Source organism: Cinclus cinclus, chromosome 23 (assembly GCF_963662255.1).
Source record: "Cinclus cinclus chromosome 23, bCinCin1.1, whole genome shotgun sequence".
NCBI classification, from domain to species: Eukaryota; Metazoa; Chordata; class Aves; order Passeriformes; family Cinclidae; genus Cinclus; species Cinclus cinclus.
Genome location: NC_085068.1, coordinates 1,363,326 through 1,389,275, shown reverse-complemented (window position 1 = coordinate 1,389,275; position 25,950 = coordinate 1,363,326). Strand labels below are relative to the sequence as shown.

The 25,950-nt window shown below is 48.5% G+C and overlaps 1 protein-coding gene across 1 annotated transcript; it reads left to right on the top strand.

Annotated features, from left to right (window-relative positions):
* The first annotated feature begins 12,748 nt into the window (after positions 1-12,748).
* SLC2A1 (solute carrier family 2 member 1) lies at positions 12,749-25,725 on the top strand. The gene is made up of 10 exons (XM_062507812.1): positions 12,749-12,766; positions 17,432-17,524; positions 20,782-20,942; positions 21,078-21,318; positions 21,664-21,826; positions 21,906-22,093; positions 22,185-22,289; positions 22,400-22,501; positions 22,733-22,936; positions 23,983-25,725. The coding sequence occupies exons 1-10, from the start codon at positions 12,749-12,751 to the stop codon at positions 24,178-24,180; spliced, it is 1,473 nt and encodes a 490-aa protein (XP_062363796.1). The 3' UTR covers positions 24,181-25,725.
* The last annotated feature ends 225 nt before the right edge of the window (positions 25,726-25,950 follow it).

The window sequence follows — 25,950 nt, the reverse complement described above, 5'->3', positions numbered from 1 at the left end:
TGGAAGTTTTTGCTCCACTTTTCCTTGGGAAAAGGGACTAAAGGATGAAGTGTTTCTCCATGGGATTTGAAAGATTAAAATATCGAGTTTTGGAAGTTTTTATTGAGTGTATGTTATTAATTATGTTTATTTTAGTCATCTTTAGACAATATTAATATTTAAATATGGATAATTATTCTATTCTATTCTATTCTATTCTATTCTATTCTATTCTATTCTATTCTTCTGTCTTATTATATATTTATTATATCTTATATCTTTATCATCCTTTATTATGCTATTTTATCACATCATACTATATTGTGATACATTCATTGTACAACATATCCCAGTGAATTAATATTATATTTATATTATGATTAGATTAATATTACCTTTATATGAAATAGTAATGTTATTTTAATCTCGTATATTAAACTAAATTAATTACATTTTCAACTTTCTAGTGAAAAAGGCCCCCACTCCCTCATATAAATTTTTTTAATACATTTTTGTGTCTTCCTAACACATAAAACACCCAAAACCTCCATATATTTGAATTTTTGTATAAATTTTTGCCTTCTGCTGCCAACCCTATCACAAATTCTCTCTATATTACTATTTAATGCTACAATTTTCTAGGGCAAAGAGGACCCTCATAACCCCCTTATATAATTTTTATGTAGACTTTCATGGCTTTCTAATGCAAAAATACCCTCAAAATATATTTTTATTTAATTTTGCAACTTTCTAGTGGAAGAATGACCTCAACCCACCTTATGTGTGTTTTTAAATATATATTTACAGTTTTTTTAGCTTTTTAGTGTGAAAAAGACCCCAAAACTTCCATACATGTATTTTATTGTGGCTTTCTTGTGAAAAAAAATCCCAATTAACCTCCAAATAGATATATTTACATCTAATTTTGCAGCTTCTTAATGCCAAACCTACCCAAAACATCCTATATATTATCTGTAATAAATATTTTACTTAAATTTAAAATATTTATGAGTCTGAGCATTTCAGCCCCTCCTTCCACCTGGGTACCAGCCCCTGGCTCATCCCAAACCAGCTTCCTGAGGATTCTACTCCATAGGGAAAATGCCCTTCCAATATCCACAATCTACAAATAAAATCCTTCCACTGTTCCCTGGTGTCCCAGATCTTGATGTCAATCAATTTTTGATGGACGCAAAATGATAATTTCCCCCAGATTTTTGGAAAATTTGATTTTTTGGGCAAGATACTCCATTCAAAAATGTATTTATTATAACTTCATATTTATATTGTTCTTTCTCCCAAATTTATTTTCCCATCTTCTGGGGAAATGAATTTTCAGGACTTGAAGGGAAAATAAATGAGGGTTTGTGCCTATAAACCCCACATATTTGATGGTTTTATTCACCGGGATATGAATTTTCCTTGTAGGCAATGCAGGAATTCACAGATTTGGAGCCTTGATGGAAAATTACCGCCCGGCAAACAAAGAAATCTGGGATTTGGGAATAAACAGGCGGGCCAGGAAGCTGGGAGGAAACCTTGGGCAGGAGAAGGGAAGAGAGAGAAAAGCTCCCACTGCGGGGGGGCAGCGAAAATAACCCTGGGTGGCCAGTGCGTGGGAAAGGGGCTTTGGTCCTTGTCTGAGGGACCCCAAATCTGGGATTCCACAGTGTGGGGGCAAACCACAGCTCCAGGCCAGGGGGGCCAAGCCTGCACCCCCCAATCCTGTGGGTTTTTTTTGGGGGGGGGGGGGGGGGGGGATGGTAATTCCAGGGGCAAAGGGAATAAACCTTTCCATGGTTTTATTTAACCTCATGGCTCCGTGAACAGGAAGGTGTGCAAGGTCATGGGATTGTGCAAGGGAAGGGGAAGTATAGAAGGGAATGGGAAGTGTGCAAGAGAATGGGGAATATGGAATGGAGGGAATGTGTAGGGGAATGGGGAGGGTGCAAGGGGAGAACATGTATGAATGAAACAAATGAGCAGGGGAAGTGAGTGTGCACAAGGAGCAAGTGTGGAAGGGAGTAAGTGTGCAAGGAGAACAATCCTAGAAGGACACCCAGCTGCAGAAGGCCTGAGAGTGCAAGGGGAGTGCACATGGAGCAAACTGAGTGAGAGTGGAAGGGGAACAAGTGTGCAAGGGGAGTGAGCACAGAGGGAGAGCGAGTGGAAAAAGGGACTGAGTGTGCAAGGGCATACTGGAACAAATACATGGAAACGAGTGTGCAGAGGGACAAATGTGCAAGGGAGATCCATGCTCCAGGGGAGCAAACTTCCAAAAGGAGCAAACATGGAAGGGGAGCATGTGTGCAGTGGGCATAGGGAGCAGGTGTGCAAAGGGGTGGACTGTGGACAGGGGAGCAAGGAACAAGAGTGCAAGGTGAAGAGTGAGGTGAGCAGGAAGTGAGTGTGTGAAGAGTGAGTGTGAAGGGGCGAGTGTGAACAGGGAGTGAGTGTGAGCAGGGTATGTGCAAAGGGAGTATGAAAGAGCCCCTGTGTGAGCGGCTGTGGGGCAGCCAGGCTGTGCAATGCCAGCCCACTTACCTGACTCTCACTGGAGCCCCCAGCATTCCCATTTTCCTTCGGCTGTCCCAGTGCTGTAGAAAGAAAACTTCAAAATATGTCAGTCAAAAAAAGGGCCTCGAGGTGGATGAGCTCCCAGCACCCACACTTGGCATTTGCACCCACAGCTTGGTGGCTGGGAACATTTGAGAGGTTTTTTGGGAGCAAATTCCCTAAATCTGGGTCCTGAGCAAGCTGGTGGGATGTGGGGACGTTGAAGGATACAGGAGCTAGGAGATATCTCAGCCGAGTGGTTGTTGCCAGGGAGTGTGACCCTGGGAAAAGGGCTTGGACACGATGCTGCTCCCCAATATTACAGGAATTTTTTCTATCATCCAGCTCTGGAGCATCCCAAAAAATGGGCAAAGAGGGGATGAGGAAGCAGGGAGGAGGCAGCTTCTGGGCAAGATAGTGCCCATCGCCTGTGTCAGGCCGGCACACGCCCACCCCACCCTTGTGCAAGGGCTTGGAATGAGGAAGGAACTGCTCCTGCTCCTGCTTCTGCTCCTGCTCCTGCTCCTGCTGCTGCTCCCACAGCCTGGAAGCGTTGCTGGACTGTGGCCGGAGCCTCACCCCAAAATCCAGCCCCACCCCACAGTGACCTGTCCCCGGGTATCCCCTGTGCAGGACCCCTCAGTGGGACCCTGCTAAACGGTGCTCCAGGACATATGCCCATTGTCAACCCATGGAATGTCCTTCATTCCTCCATGGAATGTCCTTCATTCCCCACATATGTCCTTCACTCCATGGAGGTCCTTTACCCTGCAGATGTTCTTCATTCCCTGAACTTCCTTCACTCCACAGGTGTTCTTCACCCCGTGGATATCCTTGACACCATGGTGTTTTTCTCCCCACGATTATTCTTCATCCCATGAATGTCCTTCATCCCCCCACGGATGTTCTTCGCACCAGAGACAGCCTTCATTCCACGTGTGTCCTGCAGCCCATGGATGTCCTTCACCCTGCAATCTCCTTTATCCCCCAAGGCCTCCCCCATTCCCACTGGGAAATGGTACATAACCATGTCATGATTTTCCCTGGACTCAGCCTTCACTTGGATCCAGAGCAGCGCTTCCTAAGCCAGCTTTGACTTCTGCAACAGGCAGCAACAAGCCCTGACCTGACCCCACCCCCTAAATTTTGGGGTTCTGGTGGCCAGGCAGGGCAGGTCCCAGCAGCTCTGGACTGGAGCGGTTTTAGGAGGCTGTTGCCAGGATTTGACCTTGAGTTTGGGAAGGGAGAGTTTTTTGGCTGGCCTACATTTCTGGGAGGTCTGTGGGAAATGGGGGTGAAGCCCTAAAATGCTGATCCCCCTCAATGAGTCAGGAAATGTGGAAAAGAGGGAAAAATCCATCTGAAATCCCAGGTTGGGGAACACAGAGTGAAATTCTAAAACCACAGGAATTTCAGAGACTGAAAAGTACAGAAGGGATCAAAGTGGCTGTGTGAGAATGGGCAAGCCCTGACAAGATCTGGGGTGACCTTACTTTGACATTCCCAAAAATATGGATCCATCACGCCATCATCACTCATCATCTTGGTATGCATTGCTGAACACCCTCGCTCCTAAAATTGTGACTCAAAACATCCAAGGAACCCTGATGGGGGACGTTTTTGGACTTCATGGGATTTTCTGGACATCCCCCAATCCCAGTGGGATGGCTGCAGCTGGGCCGGTTCCCCAGCATGCTGGGACGTGCTGGGAAGCACTTTTCCAGCATTTTCCTATCTCCTTCTTATGCAAAGAATTCAGTGCTAAAAAGCAGTGCTGGGGGCTTTGCCCTGGCTCGACCCCACCCTTCCCACAGGATGCAGCAGAGCTGCTACCAATGGGGGTTAGATTTTGGGTTTGCATGGAAATTGCACAAGAATATCATAGGATTTCATGGGGTGATTGCATGCAATTTCATCATTTTGCATGGGATTGCATGGATTACGTGGGAATTGTATGGGATAATTGCATGGGATCGTTACAAGTTATGTAATGGGATTTTTTGTGGTGATTGTATGGGAATTGCATGGGTTGGTTGTATGGTATTTAATGGAATTCTATGGGGTGATTGCATGGGATCACATGGGATTCTATGGAATTGTATGGGATTCCATGGAGTGATTGAATGGGATTCCTTGGGATGACTGGATGGGATTATTGATGGAATCGCACAGCATTTCATCAGGTGAATCCATGAGATTGCATGGAATTCTATAGGATTGCACAGGATTACGTGGGAAGGGAAGCTTGGGGACACAGCAGGAGACACACAGGTGTGTGATGGATTGGATGATGTGGGATCGAAGGTGCAGGGGGATATTTGGGATAGAACAGGGCACTGCTGGCCACCCTTTAACACCTCCTCAAGGCTTGTACCTGCCCCCTTCCCATTTACATTCCCAGGAATGGGGAAGGGAAATCCACTTGGAGAGATACCAGAGCCATTTTGGCCATCAGTGAATTCCAGATCCATTTGAGCCTCAAATTTGGGTTTAAAATCCTTAAATCTGCAGAACACCTGGGTATGGCACAAAAAGGCTCTTGGCATCTCCTTGGCCAAATCCAGCCAGGAAAACCCCTAAATATGGGAATTTCATGGCAAACAGCATTGATCCCCCCTTTTCCACAGCCAGACCCTCCCCATCATCCCCATGTCTGGGGGGTCTGAGCCCCCCACTCTGTTGTCTTCATTTCCATCTAATGAGTGGAGCCTTTCCCTTTTCCTAATTAAATCCTGCTCATTAACCCACAGGATTTAATTGCTACTGACGAGGGGCAGCAGGGGCCACATTTCCAATTTCCTTTCCTTAATTCTTTTAATTGGGAGAAGCAGGGGGATGGTGACCCAGCACCAGCAGAAAATCCACCCAGGTCAGAGTTTTTGGGAGTATTTTCCATTGCTTTAATTTAATAGCTTTGTATCACCCCCCAAAATAGGGAGAATATCCCAAAATCAATGAGGAATCAGTTGTTAAGAGCTGTGTTGTCACTCCCACCAATGCTGATAAGAAAAACAACACTGACAGCAACAACAACAAAATAATAATAATAATAACAACAATAATAATATTTTTGGGAGTTTTGCAATTTTTTGGAAGCAATCTGTTGACGTGGCTTTTCTTCTTCTTCAACTTGGAAAAGAGCTTGTAATCTGCCTCCTGGGTTTTTTGGGAGCTGCTGAATCATGAGTTTAGGGAATGGGGTTATGGAGAGGGCGGGTGAGGCTGTGGAAGGTGGAGGGGTGTTGAGAAAACCTCACAAAAGTCGAGTTGCATTGTCTTGGGTGGGTGCTATTCCCAAAAAATCCAATTGCATCATCCTGGGAGGATGGTACCCTCCAAAAAGTCCTTTTGCATCAGCTTGGGAGGATAATGATCCCCCCAAAAGTTAATTACATTGTCCTGGGAATCCACTAAGCCCCCCCAAAAATCAATTTTTGCCGTTGTGAGAGGGTGATAACGACCCCGAGAAATCCCACTGCATTGTCTTGGTTGGGCTATATCCCTGCAAAAATCAAAGTTCATCTCCCTGGGGGGTTGATACTCCCCCATCTCCCCCCACCACCAAAATCAATTTGCATGGTCCTGGAATGATGATAATCCCTCAAAATTTGAATTCCATTATCCTGGATGGGTGATGCCCCCCAGAATGGAATTGCATTATCCTGGGAGGATAATGACCCCCAAAATCAAATTTTATAGGCCTGGCTGGGTGTTATGCCCCCAAAATTTCAAATTGTCCTGGGAGGGTTATGACCTACTCGGAATTCAAACTGCCTGGTGCTGGGAGAGTGACATTCCCCAGAAATTCATGTTGCCCACCCAGATTTAAATTTCATCACATCAGGAGGGTGATATTCCTCAAAGAAACACAAGTTGTATCATTCTGGGAGGAAAGGAGACCCCACAAAAAAAAAAAATCTAGTTATCCTGGGAGAGTGATATCCCTCAAAAATCAAATTGCATCATCCTGGGAGAACCATGATCCCAAAATTTTTGAATTTCATTTTCCTGGAGTTATGATAGCTCCCAAATAAAACTGCACCATCCTGGAAGGATAATGATCCCAAAAAGTTGAGCTGCAGCGTCCTGGGAGGACAGAGCCCCCAGCCTCACCCTGCGGAGCTGCTCCCTACCCGGGAAGATGGGGATGGAAGGAATTTTTAGCTCCTGGATTTGCTGAGTCGAGTTCGAGTTCGTTGTCTCTGACATGTCCCTGCAGCCAAGGGCTGATGACACACAAATACCTGACTCTTTATTATTCAGGCAGTTAATTAGGTAATGGGGATTAATCCTCCTTCCTGCGGGGTGGGAATTGCCCATGGAGCCTGCTCTGACCCATTCCCAGTGTTCAAACTGGGCACTTCTCAGTCAGCAAGGGATGGGAAGGCAAAGCCCATCTTGTCTGGAGCCCCAGGGATTTTTAATAGAAATCAGGATTTTGGGGTTTTTCATTCCCTTCTTAGTGTTTTCCAGTTTGGGATGCCAAAGCCACCTGCATCCACATGCTTTTGGTGGACCCGGGGGTAAAATGTACCTTGCACAGAAAAAGGAAAATTGTTATTAAATTAATTAATTGAACATGGAGCATCACATAAGATGGGATCTCCTTCTCCATCCACAGTGGGATGCGTGGAATGCCTCACTCTGTACCCTCCAGCAGCACCTGGCTCACAGCCTGACAACGTTCCCACCCTCAAACCCAATATTTATGCACCCTCTGACTCCAAATGCCCTAAAATTCATCCCCAAAGTCTGTCTCCAGCCCTTTTCCAGGCTCCTCGTTAATGTTCGGGAGTTCCAGGGATGCCAAGGGGTGGAAGGAGGATCCCTCCCTCCCGGCAGCTCCAGGACTGTCAGGATGCCTTACATTTGGCAAATTGGGCTATTTTGAGTGCAAAATCAGGATTTAGGGGTTTTCCAAGCCTGGCAGGGAATATGGGATGGGAAGATCAAGATCTGCCTGTAAAGAAATTCATCATTCTGGGAGCAAACACTGAATTTTTCTGTGGGATGCTGATTGGATGTCGTAAACTCCCCTCCAAAACCTGAAAAATTTCTAAATCTGAGCAAGTGTGGTTGGATTCCCACCAGAATGGAGATGCTGGAGCGGGGGAGAAGCTCCTTTGGGGTACTGGGGTTCTGGTACACTCTCCCTCCCTTGCAGGATTCCCAAAGCCCCGAGTGCTCCGACCGCGGGACAGGGCTGAGACCTTTGGAATGTGCGGGGAGTGGCAGAAACAGGGAAAAACGGCTTTATTCCGCCCTTTTTCTCATTAATCCACTATTCCCACCACCGTGTTCCACCTCTTTTCTCCCTGTTACACCTTTCTTTCTCCTTATTCCGCCTTTATTCTCTCCGATCCAACCTTTTTTCTCAGTTCCACCCTTGTTTTTATCTGTAATCCTCCCATTTTTCAACCTATTCTACCTTTTTTTTCCCTGCTCTGTTCCACCCATTTTCTCTCTTTTCCATTTTTTTCTCCCTATTCCACTTCGTTTTCCCCATTCCACTAATTTTCTTCATTCCACTCCTATTTTCCTTCCATTCCACCTTTTTGAAAATTCGAGTTCCACCTCTTCTCCCTATTCCACCTTTTTTGTCCCCATCACACTTTTTTTCCTTTTTATTATTTTTTCCTCTCACTGTTCCACTTTTTTCCTCCCCGTTCTTCCAGCTTTTCTCCCTATTCCACCAATTTTCTCCGTATTTTACTTTTTTCTTTGTAATCCATCTGTTTTTTTCTCCCTATTCTGCCTTTCTTTTCTCCCTCCTCCACCCCTTTCATCTCCAGGTGGAGAAAATCCCAGTGACTGGAACCCAAAACCTCAAAAACTCTCCCCAGAAAAACCCCCCATGGCATCCTCCACATCATGACAATGGGATTAAATAAAATCAAATAATTAATCCAAAATTGGTTTTAAAAAGGGAACATACCTGTAAATGAACCCATGGGAGTGGCTATTTTCTGCTTACTATCATTAAGGATTCATTATTGTCAGTAACAATCTTTGACTTCAGAAATAGCTCCCCAAGGCGAAAATAATAGGCAAATAGGAATTAATTCACCATAATATCATGGAAGTGGGGGGGAAGGAGGGAATCCCCCCCTTATCTGCTGTTTTGACTATTTTAGGGGTTCTTTGGGAAATCCAAGGCAATTTTATGGAATGGGAAAAGCAGGATTATATGTAATATAATATAATATAATATAATATAATATAATATAATATAATATAATATAATATAATATATCCCCCTTTTTCTTTCTTCTTGCAGATGAACTAGGAATCTTCATGCATGAACGTGCGAAGCTGAAGGGAAAATGGATTTTTTCCTCTTCTCTTCCCATGGGTTTCTGGCTCTTTCAGCACAACACTCTTAGTGCTGGCTGTGACTCACCCAGTTATTTTTAGCCCCGACCTATTTTCTCCCCATGTTTTCGCCCATGCTCTGGTGCCCTAAAAATGCAAAATAAGGGATGAAATGGAAACCCCACTTTCGGAAGAGCCAGAAGTGAGGGGTAATTTTCCCCTTTTCATGGATAAACATGAAATTCCCTTTTTTTCCCATCTTTGCCATGTTTATTGAGTGAAAAGCCAACAAAACCAGGTCCATTTAGGATAAGGAAGTCTCTGCCTGGGCTGGAAAACTTTTTATTTATTAATTGGAGTACATTAAATTATAAGAATTGATTTTATTTGGATCAGTGTTCCTGCTTTTACAGACATGGGACTTTTCTCCATTCCACTCTAACCCAAGGACTGGAGGGTTTAATGCACTTTAATCCCAGTTTTACTAATCCTGGGCTTTAACTAATCCAGGTTTAAGGATAAAAAGTGAAATCCAAGGAGCTCCAGCTGTTAAATCCAAATATTAAGGATATTCAGGAGCTCTGTTGCATCCCTGGAGCTGGACCAGGAGGGCTGCAGGAGCATCCCCCAGATAAGGAGCCAAAAATCTTTACAGAAGCAGCTCTAAATCCCAATGGAAAAGCCAAAACAGGACATTTAAAGTGAGGCTGAAATCCCTGTGGAAGTTGTGTCAATGTTGCCCAACCCAATTTTATGACAAATCCTGTTTCCGGATGGACTTTATCCCCAGTTTCATCACCTGGGCTGAGGATTCCCAGGTGCCCTGACCTCAGCTCAACCCACCCCTCCAAAGAGCCTCACACCAGGAAAAACACCCAATTCATGGAATGCTGGCAGGATCACTGGGGTGTAGTGCCAGGCAGATGCTGGCAGCTGGTCCAGGTGTTGGGGGTTGGGGTTGCTGTACCAGGATTACTCACTCCCACATATCTCTGGGATTCGGAGGAACTGGGATGGTGGAGATCTGGAAATCCTATTTTTGGGGATTTTTTTGGCTGGACTTTAAAAGAATACACCCCAACTTTTTGGCTAAGGAACATATTTTAAAGCTTCTCAAACATGTTGGAGGACATTGGGAATATTGAAATGAATTCTGCTCTGGAGTAGATAACTCCATGCCAAGGATATTCTGTGTTGGGGAACAAATTCTTTGTTTCCCTATATTTTAAGGGATAATCCAGGACTTTTGTTTTACAGCATCAAGCCCCAGCAAAGCCAATTTGTCTTCCATGATCCATCCTGTGAGGACAATTTTATTTCCCAAAAAACATTCCTGGAAAGGCAATTCCAGTCTGGACTTCACCTGAAAAAATGGGAGCTGTGTCCAAATCTCCTCCCCAAATCCAATGTGTCACCAGGACTTGCGTGTCCCTGATGCTCCTGAGGGTGGCACTGGGTCGGGATGGGAGAGGCCGTGAGATAACGAGCTCGTCATGGGTGATGCGGCGCAGGAAAGGGATCGAAGGGATCGAAGGGATCAAGAGCCCGGATTTCTTCGTGTGCTGGGAATGAGAATTTACGGCAGACGTTCCTGGGGTGGGCGTGGGGGGGCTGTGCTGGAGGCGTCAAAGCTGAAATCTGTGGTGGGGCAGGGGGCAAGGACGGAGAACTGAGCCCATCCCTTTGTCCCTGTTCTCCACACAATCCGGATCCATGGAGAAGCTGACCCCATCCCTAAGATCCCTTGTCCTCAACAGAACCCCAGTCCCTCGGAAAGGCTGATCCCATCCTTTTGCCCTGTCCTCCAGCACGACTGGACTCCCTGAGCTCATTCCTGTGGTCTCCACCAGAACTCCAGGCCCGTGGAGCGGCTGGTGCCACCCCCGTGACCTGCCCTGGACACCCGTGGACTCCCGGAGCCCAGCCTTATGGCCTCGATCCCCAGCAAAACCTGGATCCTTGGAATGGCTGAGCCCATCCCGGTGGCCTCCGGCCTCCCCCCGCCACCCCCTGCACCCCCCGGTGTTATTTTAACCCTTTTCCCCGGAACAAATCCCCCTAAATCCCCTCCAGCCCCTCGGTCCCGCCGGGATTATCCCGCTCCGGCCGTTTCCCTCCATCAGCATTCCCGCGGCGCCGGCGAGGGGAGGGGTCCCGCCCGGAACGCAGAGTCGGCAAAACCCCCACCCGGCTGCCTTGGGATGGGCAAAAGCGGGGGGGAAAGGGGCTGGGATGTATCCAGTGGATATTTGGTGGAATTCATAGGTGAGGAAATGCTTGAAATGGCCCAATTTGGGGCAAAATCCGGCAGTTTTAGGAATGAAAATCAGTATTTATGATTTTTTTTTTTTGGTACTTCTCCTTTTGCCTTTTTGGTGCCTTTGGTATTTGCTCTTTTTGTGTCTTTGCATTTCCGCCCCCCTTTTTCTTACTCTTTAAATTTTATGCATTTTGGTGAACAATATTTGCTCTTTTTCCTTTTTTGTGTGTGCGTGTCTCTTTTTGAAAGATTTTTTTGGTGCAATATGCACATTGTTTCTTTTTTCTCCCCCGGCTTTTAAAAATTTTTGTACGTTTCTGTGCTTTATTTTTCCTTTCCTTTCTCCCCCCATCTTTTTAATTTTAGTTTTTTCCCCCTTTTCTTCAATTTTTATGCAACTTTTAGCCAACTTTTTTCGTTTTTTTCCATTTCCCATCTCTTTTCACCTTCTTGTGATGTACTTATTGCGCAATAATTTCTTGTGCTTTTGCTCTGTTTTTTCAATATTTATGCACTTTTTGTGCACATTTCCATTTCTTTGGTCACTTCCCCCAACATTTTTGCAAGATTTTTTTTTTTAACAGGAACAACAAGGGGAATTGCATTTTCCATCCACTTTTTAGGACTTTTGTGTTTTTAAAGGATTTTTTAATATGAATTTAGAGGGAAAGGGGGTGGGGGTGGCAAAACCAGGCGCACATAGGTGTGCACTCAGTGGTGCACACATGTGCAGGCATGCACACTCTGTGCACAGACACATCCAGTGCACACTCACATGTATGCAGGTGTGCAAACCCTTGCTTCATGTACAGAGCCACACAGCCCCTTGCACACTCACACCCATGTACAGGAGCACACACCCCTGCACACTTGCATGTGTGCACACAAACACGTGCACACAAATGCCACTCACACACTCACACCTATGCACACAGTAACACATGTGAACATTGACACACACACAGATCTGTGCACACACACACCCTGCACTCACACACACATGCACAGTGACACACACAGTGACACACACACACAGAGTGACACACAGAGTGACACACAGAGTGACACACACCCCCCACCTTGTGCACAGCCGCACGCACTCAGGCATGTGTTTACATACATATCACACACACGTATGCACAGTGACACACACACCTGCACACTCTCACACACTCATTCACACACAGACGCACACAGAGACACACACACACACCTGCACACACACAGACACAGAGACGCAGACAGACGCAGGCGCGCGCGCACGCACGCACACATACAAACACACACACACACACAGACACACACGCAGACACAGACTCAGACAGACACGCTCTCTCTCTCTCACCCTTTCATACACGGACCCGTCCCCATTCCCGTCCCGATCCCCTCCCCCGCCGCCCACGTGCAGCCCCGCACGTGCCACCGCCCCCCGCGCGCCCCCTCCCACGCCCCCCATTCCCGGGCCCTGGGTTCCGCCCCGCCCTGGCCCCGCCCCCGCTCCACACCGCCCAATGGGCGACACCGCCTCGCGCCGCCCCCGCCCGCGCTCTTAAGCAGCGCCAATGCCCGGGCGGCGGCCGCGCCTCCCCCCCACTCCGCTCCCCGCGCAGCGTCCCGGCCCCGCACGGCCCCGGCACCGCCATGGACACCGGCAGCAAGGTGAGCCCGCGCCCCCGGCCCTGCGTTACACAACCCTGGGCCGCCCTGGCACACGTGCAGCTGCTGCCGCCAGCCGCGAACACCTTTTCGCTTTATTTTGTACCCTTAGTGCGAGTGGAGCCCTCCCCAGAGGGCGGCCGATGCGGGCTCAGCGCGTCGCAGCATGCCCGGCAGCCGCTTTTGGGCTCCCCGTTCCCCCCGAAATGCGGAACCGCGATGGACAGATCCAATGCTGTCCCTTTTGGCACCGTTTCAGGAATGTGGGGAGGAGGTGGCCCTAGAGTCCAGAGAAGGCCGGGGTGGCTTTTGGGGGTGCGAGGTTGGGGTGACCCTTGCCGGGACCCCCAGGATCCGCGCAGCGTTGGGATTCGGCCGGGCACATCTCGTCTGGAGTTCCTGACCCAATTCCCATTAATTTATCCCAAACTGTGAGTTATTAAATGCTTTGAGCTCTCCAGGTCGCTTGGCAGCGGCTGGGATCCCCCACCACCCTCCCCACCCCAAATTAATTAATTTGTGGGGTAAAAGCCCAGAACGCTCCGGGTGGTTAATTCCAGCAGGTCACTGACATCAACCCCATTTGCTTCATCCCAACCACCAAAACATTCCCGACCCCCCAATATTTCTGTCTGGGAGTCTGGGAAAGGTTGGAATAAATCCACATGGGTTGTTATTGTGTTTTTTTTTGTTTTTTTTTTTTTTTTTGCGGGGGGGGGGGGAAGGTGTCGGGGGGGATGTATTAGGAAATTGGCTGCGTGGCGGCACGAAGTGCAATTAATCCCCCGAATCGTAATTTTATCCTAATTAAAGATGTGATAGGAATGATCCCTCCTGGTATTTGCCCCTATGGAAAACAACTATTTGTTTCCTCTCCTCCCTCGCTTTGGAGCATGAAATACACAATTTTCTTAAATTTAAGGATCTATATCTACCTGTCTATATAGCACCTATTTTTTAATGATTTCATTCCGAGCCGTCTCGGCCGCCGCGCTTGTTTCCTAGGATGAGTGGTGGGATGGGGGGTGGGAGCCGGGAACGTGCCGGCCGGCAGCGCGGTGATGGGGGCAGGAATTAAACGCAAATTTGGTCTCGTACTCAAGAAGTCCGACGCATTTAACTCCCGGCTTCCCGAATAGAGCCGGAGTCGCGTTCCTGCTGCTTTTCCAGCTCCGTAGCCCGCCTTGGATGAATTTGGGTTAGAAATACCTTTTTGTAAAGGTAATTAATCGCGGGGATGACTTGCCAAACACTGATGGGTGACACTTCTATCCAGAGTGTGTTTTGCATGGGAAGAAAGGGGATTTTTCATGGAAGCAGCTGGCAGTTGGGATGTGGGGCACAAACTCCCCTCTCCTGTCCCTTTAATATTTAATAATTAATATTATTAACCCAGGATATGTGTGTGCTGGGGGGAAGGGGTTGCACATTCCTTGTTTTTTCCAGCTCATTCCATGCAAAAACGTCTTCCATGCTGGTAGCAGTTGCAAAACTCACTGGGGTTGTGTTGCCGTCCCTGGGTGACCTTTAAGTAGGGCAATACAAAATCAAATTCTGCCACTTCAATGTTTCTCCCCATCCCCTCCAGTTGTCTCCCTCAACTCAAATCCCACCCAGTCCCCACAGTGACGGTGTGACCCCCAAATTCTCTGGCTTTAAGTCACCTCCTGTGGGTTTGGAATAGATTTTTCCTGATTTTCAGTGGGGATGTGAGCTTTTTCCCGGGTTGGGAGGTAGCTCCAGCTGTGTTATATGTGTGCCCTTGCTCCTGGGAACGTGCAAATGAGTGTGCAAGGGGCTGCACCAACTTCCCACACCCCTCTTCCATCCCTGGGTGGGACCACTCAGGAGCAGCCCCTGGGCTGTTCCGTAAATCCTCATGGATCATTTTAGTGGTGTCTTTGTCATGTGGATTTTCCCTAAATTCCCTCCTGGGGCCCCCTTTTATAACTATTATTTGGATTTTTAAGGAATTATTAATTTTTTGTGCTCCATGGGACATACAGCATCCCAAAACCTTCCCCACTGGAGTAAAAAAATGGGATGTCCTCCTGGGACTTCTGTTTTTTTATGTTATTGCTAATTTGATTTTAGAAAAATTTTTAATTCACTTGATCCGTGAAACAATCAGCATCCCAAAATTGCCCAAATCCTCCTGCACTGGAGGAAAATATGTTGAAATTCCCTTTCAGAACACATGTTTAAATATTATTTAGAAGGAATTATGAATTCTCTTTGCTCTGTTAGGCAGCAGCATCCCAAAATCCTCCAAGCTGGTGTGAAAAAAGTTGGAATTCCTTGCTGGGCTACTCTTTCAGTATCTTTACATTAGTATTTTAATATTATTATTTTGCTTTTAAAGGGATTATTCATTCCCTTGATCCATGAGGTGGGCTGTATCCCAAAGTCCTTCCAGGCTGGAGGATAAAAAAAAGGTTAAAAATAGAATTGTAAAGCCAAAGGCAGTGAGTTTGGGGGGGCCCCTGTCACCGCCCCGGATCCTCCTCGGAGCGTCCTGGCTTCCGTGTTGGAGCTGGGGAGGAAGCAGGAAGCAGCTAAAAAGAAAACAAATACTAGAAATTTATTTAAAATCTGTCTTTCCTATAGCAGAGAGGAATTATTAGGGATAAAACCAGGAGTATGGGGTCTAGCTGGGCTTAAATAGGTTTATTTTATGGAAATAAGAAGGAATTTGTCCCAAAGTTCTGGATAAAGATGCTTTTTCCTGCAAGGAGTTAAAAAACCCATGTGGGGTTTGGCAGGAGCTGCCTGGGCAAAGCTGCCCTTAAAAATCTACTTTTCCCTTTATTTAATTATTTTTTTTCTCCCCCCAAAGTTGCCTTTAATGGCAAAGTTCAAGCCGAAAGGCTCCCGGATCTGAGCCGGGTAGCATGTTTGGAACTAGGAAGGGAGCGGGAGGAGCTGACTCACCCTGACCCTACTTGGGACGAGCCTCCAAAAAGCAATTTTCCTGCCTGTTTTACCCTTTCATATCTTCAAACTGCTGGAATTCAATCAAAATAAAAAGGTTTCTTTTCTGAATTTTTTTTTTTTTTTGCCATGAAGAGTTCCCTTTTCCCAAATGTTAAAATTGATTTTTTTTTTTTTTTTTTTTTTTTTTTTTTTTTTTTTTTTTTTGTGGGGCGGGGGGGGATAGTGGCTGATGTAGGTGCATCAAGGTGTTGTTACCTCTCACCTTCCTGGAGCAAAGTTCATCTGGTTGCTGCATCCTCATCCCTGGAGCCATGACTCACCTGTGCTTGCCCTACCTAGGGGAGCGCCTGGCAGCTCCCAGGGTGCCCTTTAGCCAGGAAGAGGCAAAATTGGCACCCAAACAAATTAAGGTGATCTCCCAAAAGCAAAGGAAAATCACCTCATCCCCCAAATCTTCCAAATCCACTCACCCCCCCAAAATTCCTCATTTTAAAATAAAATTTCCCCAAGCAACAGTTGTTTCCAGCATTCCCATCCTAGGTTTTTTTTGGGATGGATAAGGTTACTGTTACACAGGTCACAGAACTGGGGGCTTTTTCTGGGCTTTTTTGGGGCACCACCAACATCCTAGCTTGTTCATGCCCTCCCAAACACGGAGGAGGTTTTCTCCTTGGGGTGGATTTACTCCGAAGCACCGACCAAATCCAAGTGCCAATACCTCCCTGATTAATTGTGTTGGGGCCAAGCCTAATTAATGAGCTTCATTAACGGGCCTGGCTACATTCCCTCTGCTTTTTCCCTGGGAACTTTCACGTGGAGGGAGGTGGTGGCCAGAGTGGCAGGGTCAGGGAGTAGCATTAATTCCATTATTTATTAAAAGAAAGAGGAGATTGGTTCTTAAATATATTTAAAAATATGTATTTTTTTATTGGGGGGAGGAGTTGGAGTTGCCCCTCTTCATTTAGATGGGATCTGAAACATCAGTCTCTTGGGAATATCCAAGACACCCTGGGAACATCCTTGGGGTGACATACTGGTACTTATGGAGGACCCCCCTTCCCCCCCCCCCCCCCCCCCCGCCCCCCACACCTCAAATTAAGGGGTTTATAAATTTCACGTGGCTCATCCTAAAGCTGATTAAGTGGGAATGTCGGATCCTGGTTCTAGGGCCAGGAAAATCTCCTGCCTGGGATAATTGGGCCGCTAAAGGAGGTGGCCCAAGTGCTGCCCTGCCCTGACCCTGCTTATGAACAAGGCTCTGATTGTTGCTCTTGCTCAGGCGGGAGGAAGAGGAGGCCTGAGAAGGCTTTGCCAACTAACCAGGATTTTGCTCAGGGCTTCTTAATTAGACTCCGATGGAAACCCGTTGTTAGCGGTGGCTTCCCGGAGCATCCTTGGCTGGGAGTGCATGGAGGCTCCACCGTGTGCTGGGAGCAGCTGGCACTGGCCCAGAGCCTCTGAGGGGACCCTTGGAGCCCCAGTAACACCTCTGGCTCACTCCAGGGCTGAATTTCCTGGAATCCCCCAAACCATGGGGGGTGTTAACCCCCAAAACGACATTTTAGTGATTATTTCCCTCTCTGAGCTCCAAAAATAGTGGGTTTTCTTTTTTATTCTGAATGTTTGTCCTTGCTGCCTTCCCAGCATCCCATGCAGCACCCTGCTATTGCTCCGGTGGGCGAGACAGGGCTGTGGCGATCCCAGATTTAAGCCCTTTTCTCTGTTTTCCGGCAGATGACTGCTCGCCTGATGCTGGCTGTAGGAGGAGCGGTGCTGGGCTCCCTCCAGTTCGGATACAACACGGGCGTCATCAATGCCCCGCAGAAGGTGAGTGCTCCCAGTACCCTCTGCAGGGAAATTCCAGCCCCTCTGTCGCACAATTCCATCACCCACCAGCCCCTCCCCGTGTCCATAAACAAACCAGCCTCTGCTGTCAGCCTGGCTAAAATAGTACATCCCGCTAGGCAGCTTAGGTCTGTAATGAGATTTGAGAGGGGGCTGTTTAGCTCCAGCCTTCCCAGGAGAATTTGTTTCCTCCTTACTTGGCTTTTTTGTTGGGAAAAATCCCAGCAATGCCTGCAGGATGCTCTCTGGATGGGGCCGGTGGAACTTTTTAACCTTGGCTCTTAGTGAAGGTCTGGGAGTTAATTAAAGTTTGAGTCATTCCGAGTGGCTGCTCCGACCAAGAGCTCTACATCTGAGCTTTGCATCCCGGCACAATGTCCTGGGAGGAGAGAGAGTTGGCTGGTAAGTGCTGTAAGGGGGATGGAGCACAGGAGGTGTTGGCTCCTCCTGTCATGTATTGCCAGCTGCTGGTAGATACCTGTGGTCCATGGAAAACATGACTTTTCACAAATTTGGTGGTGATTGAGGTGTTAAACACTTGGAATTATCTCAGAATTCCCATGTAGCTCCACATGTGATGTTCCCTGGGTGCAGTTCATGTGCTGGGATAAGGTGTGGAGGGACAGCCTGGGCTCTGGTGGGAGTGAAGCTGTCCCCGGGTGTCACCACCCCAAAGAATTCAACACACTGAGGCAGGATCCAGCTGCCAGTTTCATTCCATCCCAGTGAGTGCCTCTGGAATGTTGCCTCATGGGATAGAAGACCCTGTGGAAAAACTGCCCAGGTCCCATCAGTATGGGAAGAGGAAAAAAGCCAGGAATTTGTTCAAGATGTTGCATTACATAGTATTGAATCTTGGGATTCAATTCCGGTGGCTAGAGGCTGTGGCTCCCACCCAGAACCTGCAGGGTGCTGCTGAAATATTCTGATACCTCCTTGCCATCACGTGCACTGCTCTGATGGTGGGGATGTCCATTCTTGTATGGCCCTGAGCACCCTGCCTGGGAATCGAGCAATGGAGCGCTGTTTGAGCCTTGTGAGCTGTGAAATACCTGGGATTGCACTGAGGAACTGCTCCCCAGCATCTGCCCTCATTTTCCCAAGCTCTGGCACTGTGGGAAGAAGGAATGCTGTGATCACCACCCTGGTCAGAGTTGCGTCCCAGGAGGAGCTTTGTTTCCCTGGATGGAAGGATTTCTCTCTGTCCTCTCCCAGCTGGCTTCTCTGGGTGGCATGGTCAAGGACCAGCTGTGATCTTTCCATGGGACTGAGCTCTAGTGCCTGCAGCCCCTAGCAAATCCAGGCCCTCATGAGGGGTGTTGCCACTGTTTTCCTCATGATTTTGGGGATGAATCCTTTGGGCTCAGACCAGGAGTAGTTACATTGTGCAGGCCAAGTCACCAGTGGTGAGGGGAAGGATTTGGGATGCTCTGTGTGGGAGCACAAGAGGAGGTGGGATGAGGGTTGTCCTGGACAGCAGGATGTGCTGGACACAGGGGGTCATCCCAATTTTAAGGATTGGGACACATTAAGTGTGGTATTGGGATAGGGATACATTACTGTGCAGGACTGGAATACATAGGACTTGGAATGGGGGTGCATTGGGATAAACTGGGCCACAGAGTTGGGATGCAGGATGGGGATGCATGGAGGTGCAGGACTGGGACAGGAATGCCTCAGGACACATTGAGGTGTGGGATGGGGATGCACTGGGATAAACTGGAATGAAGGGTCAGGATGAGAATGCACAGAGATGCAGAGTTGGGATGGGGATGCATTGAGATGCGTCAGGGCACAAGTTTGGGATGCATTACTATTGGGATTCATGAAGGTGGCTGGGGATGCATCACAACACTCCGGTGAAAAGAGGGGGAAACCCCAGTTTTGAGTAAACCAGTTTTTTTTGTTGTGGTTTTTTTTTTTCCCCCCCACCCTTCTCCCTTTAAACCCGTATTTCACCTCCTCCTCTCCCAAAAAAGCATTGGGTTTTTCAAAGCATCCCTTTTTTTCAGGAGGAAGGGGCAGGTATTATTTTCAGATACCCCATGGGCCTACTCAGAGCCTGAGCCAGCCCAGACATCTCCAGTAATCCAATCAATTATTTATTTTGGGAATACTGGGAGAAGGGAGAAAAGCATCCAAACCTCAGTGAAACAGGAGGGAACAAAATCACTTAAATATGGAAATTCTAATAGTTTGTCCTTTGGAAGAGGAACAACTAGGAAAAATAATGATACTACTGGGACTTGTACCCAGCCCAGTGTGTATTTCTTGTGCTGTCTCTGCCAGAGCTCCTGTTTGGGATTGGATTAATGGGAAAAGTGGAAAGTGAAGCATAGTGGTGTAAATAATGAATTGGGAGAGAAGCCCTTCAGAGCAGCAAAATCATGGAGCCACCTGAGGCCCAGCAAAGCAGGGAGTCTCTAGAATTTCTGCTCCTTCCAGCTGGGCTTGGTGGGGTGTTATGGCGCCCTTTGCAGTGGTGATTTGGGGATGGGCAACCCTGAAATCATGGTATTATGAAGGGTTTGGGTTAGAAGGAACCTTTAGAGGATCCTTTAAGCCATTTCCCAGCTTTGGGCAGTGACAAGAACTTGGTGACAGCTACCAGTGATGGGCTGGTTTTAAAAATACATCAAAAGTATACAAAATGTATATAAATGCATATATGTTGAATATAAGTGTATACATTTTGTGTATAAAAATATATAAAGCTTATATAAAAGCACCTAAAATTCATAAACCAGGCTGTTCTTGGTGTTTCAAACCAAGGCCTGTATTGCATGGTGGCATCATGGTCCTGCAGAACCATGGCAGAAATTGTGTGTTATGGAATTCTTGGGGGGAAAAAACCTGGAAATCCAACTCCAGGAGTATCCAAGAGGATGAGAACTGCCCTGTGTTCCTCTCTTTCCTCTGTGGAGCTGGTGCATCTCTGGCCCCTGCCCTGCCCTGGGGAGCAGCATGACCTCCCCATGCCTGCCTGGCGAGTTTCGGCAGTGCTGTCTCTCCCTCTTTGGGCAGGGTGAGCCCAGAACCCGTTGGGCTGCATTTCCCCCACGTATCCCAGCAGGTTCCCTCCCTTGGGCTGGAGCCGAGTGAGCCTCGGCCGGCTGCTCCGATGACAGTGACACATTGTCTTGTGAGCTGCAGTGGCCGCAGGGACTCGTCCCTCTGGTGGCATGGCTGAAGTGGGGGCAGGTTTGACATGTGGTTTGGTTTCTCTCCTTGTTTTCCAGGTGATTGAGGATTTCTACAACCACACGTGGCTGTACCGATATGAGGAGCCCATCAGCCCTGCCACCCTTACCACGCTCTGGTCCCTCTCTGTTGCCATCTTCTCTGTTGGGGGCATGATCGGCTCCTTCTCTGTGGGGCTCTTTGTTAATCGCTTTGGAAGGTAAGCTCTGAGCCTGGTGGATCCCTCGGTGGGGAGGTTGTGCTGCCTCATCCCACCTTGGCGTTCCAGGACTGCCAAGGGCTGATTTTGGCGTGCTCCTGGTGTTCCTCACCTCTCTCCTCCATCCCTCTCCAGGCGCAATTCGATGCTGATGTCCAACATCCTTGCCTTTGTGTCAGCTGTCCTCATGGGCTTCTCCAAGATGGCTTTCTCCTTTGAGATGCTCATCCTTGGCCGCTTCATCATTGGCCTCTACTCTGGCCTCACCACAGGTTTCGTGCCCATGTATGTGGGTGAGGTGTCCCCTACTGCCCTGCGGGGGGCCTTGGGGACCTTCCACCAGCTTGGCATTGTCTTGGGCATCCTCATTGCACAGGTGAGCACCGGAGAATGTTTTGGGGGAGGTTTCCCCTTTTTTTCTGATTCTGGCACTCATGAGGGCCTGCAGTGATGAAGTGCTATGGATCTGCACAACCTTTCAGGTGGAGCTGGGGTGGGAGGGGTGAAGCTGGAGCTCAGCAGGAGCAGGGAGGCTGTGGAATCTGAAGGTTTGGGATGGGCAGCATCAGGATATTAGCATCTGTTGGCCACCTGGAAGCAGCACAGGAGTCCCTCCAATGGCTGTTCCAGCTTGGAGTACACCATGAGTTGCACACTTGTGTCCAACCAGGACTTTTCCAGCTGGGATGGGTGGCTCAATCCCTCTCTTCTTCCTCCTTAGGTGTTTGGTTTGGACTTGATCATGGGAAATGACTCTCTCTGGCCGCTGCTGCTTGGCTTCATCTTCGTTCCTGCCCTGCTGCAGTGCATCATCCTGCCCTTTGCCCCCGAGAGCCCCCGGTTCCTGCTCATCAACCGCAATGAGGAAAACAAAGCCAAGAGTGGTGAGTGACTCCTCTGCAGGGTCCATCTTGGCACTCTGCAGGGTCCTTGACATCTCCTGACCCCACCTCTCCCCCTCAGTCCTCAAGAAGCTGCGAGGCACGACGGACGTGAGCAGCGACCTGCAGGAGATGAAGGAGGAGAGCCGGCAGATGATGAGAGAGAAGAAAGTCACCATCATGGAGCTGTTCCGCTCACCCATGTACCGCCAGCCCATCCTCATTGCTATTGTCCTGCAGCTCTCCCAGCAGCTTTCAGGGATCAATGCGGTGAGTCTGGGTGGGGTCTGAATGCCGGGGGTCAGCTTGGTTCATCCAGAGCTCCAGTACCTGACCTGTGGCACCTCCCTGCCCTTTGTAGGTCTTCTACTACTCCACCAGCATCTTTGAGAAGTCCGGGGTGGAGCAGCCTGTCTACGCCACCATTGGCTCTGGCGTAGTGAACACAGCCTTCACAGTGGTCTCAGTGAGTTTTTGCCCTCCCCCCGCCCCCAGGGTCTCTCCAGGGAAGGTGGGAGAAGGGGCCTTTCCTGCTGCAGGCTGGGGAGGTGCTAATGGATCATGTTCATCCCACAGCTGTTTGTGGTGGAGCGAGCCGGGCGCAGAACCCTGCACCTCATTGGGCTGGCAGGGATGGCTGGATGTGCTATTCTCATGACCATTGCCCTCACACTGCTGGTAAGTACTGGAGAGGCTGGGAGGAGGAGGTTGAGGAGGGATGGTTGAAGAGGAGGAAGGACTTATTTTTCCTTGAGGTGATGGCTGAGTACTCAGTCCCCATTGTCCCATCTCTCCCAAGTTCCCAGAATTCCAGTTTCCAGCTCATGTCTTCTCTGCTAGCACCACCTTAGGTGTCCAGGTGCTGTCCCCCCTTCATGATACTGACCTTCTCCCTCTCCCCTGGCCTAGGACCAAATGCCCTGGATGTCCTACCTCAGCATTGTGGCCATCTTTGGGTTTGTGGCCTTCTTTGAGATCGGCCCAGGCCCCATCCCATGGTTCATCGTTGCGGAGCTCTTCAGCCAAGGCCCCCGTCCTGCTGCTTTTGCCGTGGCAGGGCTCTCCAACTGGACTTCCAACTTCATTGTGGGAATGGGCTTCCAGTACATTGAGGTAATCACAGCTGGAATACTGGAGGAGTTGGGGGTATGTGACTGGGGAGACAGGATTCTGGGAGTCGCAGGGGATCCCAGCAATCCACAGGAGTTTCAGTCCCAAGCTCTCAGACTGTGTTGGTTCAGGGTGGATCCAGATCCCAGTTCTGGATCAGGAATGGAAACAGTGCCCAGCTAGATCCTGATGCTGGATCCCAGTGCCAGGCTCCAGTGCTGGATCCCATTGCTGGATCCTGCTGCCCAAATCCTGGGTCTGGTTGTGGGTTCTTGGTTCCTCACACTGGATCTCATTGCTGGATTTTGGTGTGGAGTCCCGGAGTCAGATCTCGGTGCCAAATCCTGCTGCTGGATCCCAGTGTTGAATTCCAGGGCCACATCCTTGAGCCCTAAAACCTGGGCTGAGATGGTTTGGTTGGGTTAAGATCCCTTGGGAAGAAGGACTTGGGGCCAGAGCAGGAATGCAACTTAGTGTTCCTCATGGAACTCAAAGATGTTCCTTGAAAGGAGGACCTGGGTCTTGGATGGCCATGGCAAAGTGTGGGCAGGGTGATACCAGCTGGTACCTTCAGCCATGGCCCATCACTCTGTGTGCAGAGATGGGAATGGATCTGGGGAGGGGCTGGAGCACCAGGAGCAGCTGAGGGAGATGGGAAAGGGGCTCAGCCTGGAGAAAAGGAGGCTCAGGGGGCACCTTCTGGCCCTTCTGGTCCCCCTCCTGACAGGAGGGGACAGCCAGGAGGGGTTGGGCTCTGCTCCCAGGGAACAGGGACAGGAGGAGAGAGCACAGCCCCAAGCTGAGGTTTAGACTGGATATTGAGAAAATTTCTTCATGGGAAGGGTGGTCAGGGAGGTGGTGGAGTCATCACCCCTGGAAGTGCTCAAAAACGTGTGGATGTGGCACCTGGGGGCATGGGTTAGGGGTGGACCTGGCAGTGCTGGGTTGGTGGTTGGACTCGATCTTGGTGGGCTTTTCCAACCTCAACAGCTCCATGATTCTGTGACCTCCATCCATGTGTTCACCTTCCCCTTTCCCTTCAATCCCAGCAACTCTGTGGCTCCTACGTCTTCATCATCTTCACGGTGCTGCTCGTGCTTTTCTTCATCTTCACCTATTTCAAGGTGCCGGAGACCAAAGGCCGGACCTTTGATGAGATTGCCTCAGGCTTCCGGCAGAGCGGGGGCAGCCAGAGCGACAAGACCCCGGACGAGTTCCACAGCCTCGGTGCTGACTCGCAGGTGTAACCTGGATCTCTGGCACCACTTCCCCCCAAATCCAGGGGGACTTTTTTTAAACACTTTGTACAGACCCCAGACAGGAGGGAGTGGGGGGGGTCCAGCACTGATGCCCCTTCTCCAGCCTCCCACAGTGGTTTACTGGGGACAGACTGACCTATTCTATTTTTTTTTCTGCTAGGAATGAATTTTATTTTATTTTTTAGCTGGTTTCACGTCCAAGATTTCAAAGCCAATAGGTGTTTTAAAACCCAGCCACACAGCCCTCACCAGCAGGAGGGCAATTCCCTGTTTTTTTTATTAAGGACGCGATAGCTATTTAATGGAAAATCACATAGAGGAAGTTTTTAAAAAGCTGGAAACTTATTTTTTAACGTTCTAATCATAGAGGAAAAAAATCACATAAATTGACTAAATCTAATATTTTTTTAAAAAGAACCTACCAAGAAAATGAGTAATTTTTTAAAAGTTTTCTTGATTTCAAGCCCCACGGTGGGTTCTTGGACAGGGACCTCCCACCTGAGGCAGCATGGAGGATGGAGCTGTCCGGATGGATCAGTTGGAAAGGTCAATCTGTTGTTGTAGGCTCCTCTCTTTTCGCCTGAATTCCAGCTGGGAGGGGAAAATGGGAGAGGGGGGATGTCTTCTTATTGAATTTTGGGATTAATCTCGGCAATATTTGCCCGACAGTGAAGTGCCAGTGGCAGCCACACATGACAACGTCCCCCTCCATCACCACCCCCATCCTGGGACTCACCAAAATCCAGCACTGCATGGATACAGCTGTTTCCTGCTCTGTGTATAGACTGGAAGATATTTATATTATATATATTTTTGTTCAAAGGTTGTTAATAGTAGACATTTAAGTTATAGCGTTTCTGATTTGACAAGCCAAGTACTGTAAATATTCTCGGAGTATATTCACACTGTATAATGCATACAAAAGGTACAGAAAAAGGTTATAGTTTCTATAGCAACTAAGAAAAAAGGCTTGTACATGGTTAGGATGAATTTTGTATAGTTCTGCACTGTAGTTGTACCTATTGCACTGAATTTCAGGCCTGTAGTATATTAAAAAATACACATGAGAAATACTGTCCTTTTCAAACAAAACTGAAAACACACACAAAAACAAGCACTTCCCTGAGTGCAGCTGGTGTGGGAGCACCTGGCACATTCCCAAAGCCACAGGGAGGGTTGTTTTTTTGATTTGTGTGGTTTCTTTTTTTTTTTTTTTTTTTTTTTTTTAATAGTATCTTTTTTAAAATATGTTTGGTTTGGAAGTGATAACACTTGACCACATGTGAAGAAAATAAAGGCCGGGGAGAGTAAAAAAAATCTCTTTAAAAATGCCTGGTCTCAGCTGGTTGTGGCACAGCCACACCAAGCTGTGGGGGGTGGGTGTGTGGTTTTTTAAGCAAATCCCTGCAGTGAAGTGCCAAGGGGAAGGTGTGTGGTGTGAACAATAAAGGAGAATGTAAGCAGCCACCCAGCCCCAGTGTCCTGTGCCTTTGTTTCTTGGAGCTGGACTTTCCCTGCCCTGCCAGGGGTGGTGGGGGGGGTCTGGGAGTGCATGTCCCTCCAAAGCTTTTCCACCACGGGAATGACTCACCTGGTTGCAAAATACCTGCTCTGGGTGTACAACCAGATTTTAATTGCCTGGAGCAGCCTGGGCTGGGGACCTGGCTGGAGCTGTCCTGCCCTGTGGATCCCAAGCTTGCTCCCCTTGCCTGGGACAGAGCAATGGTCATGCCGTGAGCACCTGAGCAAAGGGAGGGA

Coding starts and splice junctions, on each gene's coding strand:
- SLC2A1 (XM_062507812.1), top strand. Junction 21,319..21,663: donor TGGGCATCCTCATTGCACAG/GTGAGCACCGGA, acceptor CTTCCTCCTTAG/GTGTTTGGTTTGGACTTGAT. Junction 21,827..21,905: donor GGAAAACAAAGCCAAGAGTG/GTGAGTGACTCC, acceptor TCTCCCCCTCAG/TCCTCAAGAAGCTGCGAGGC.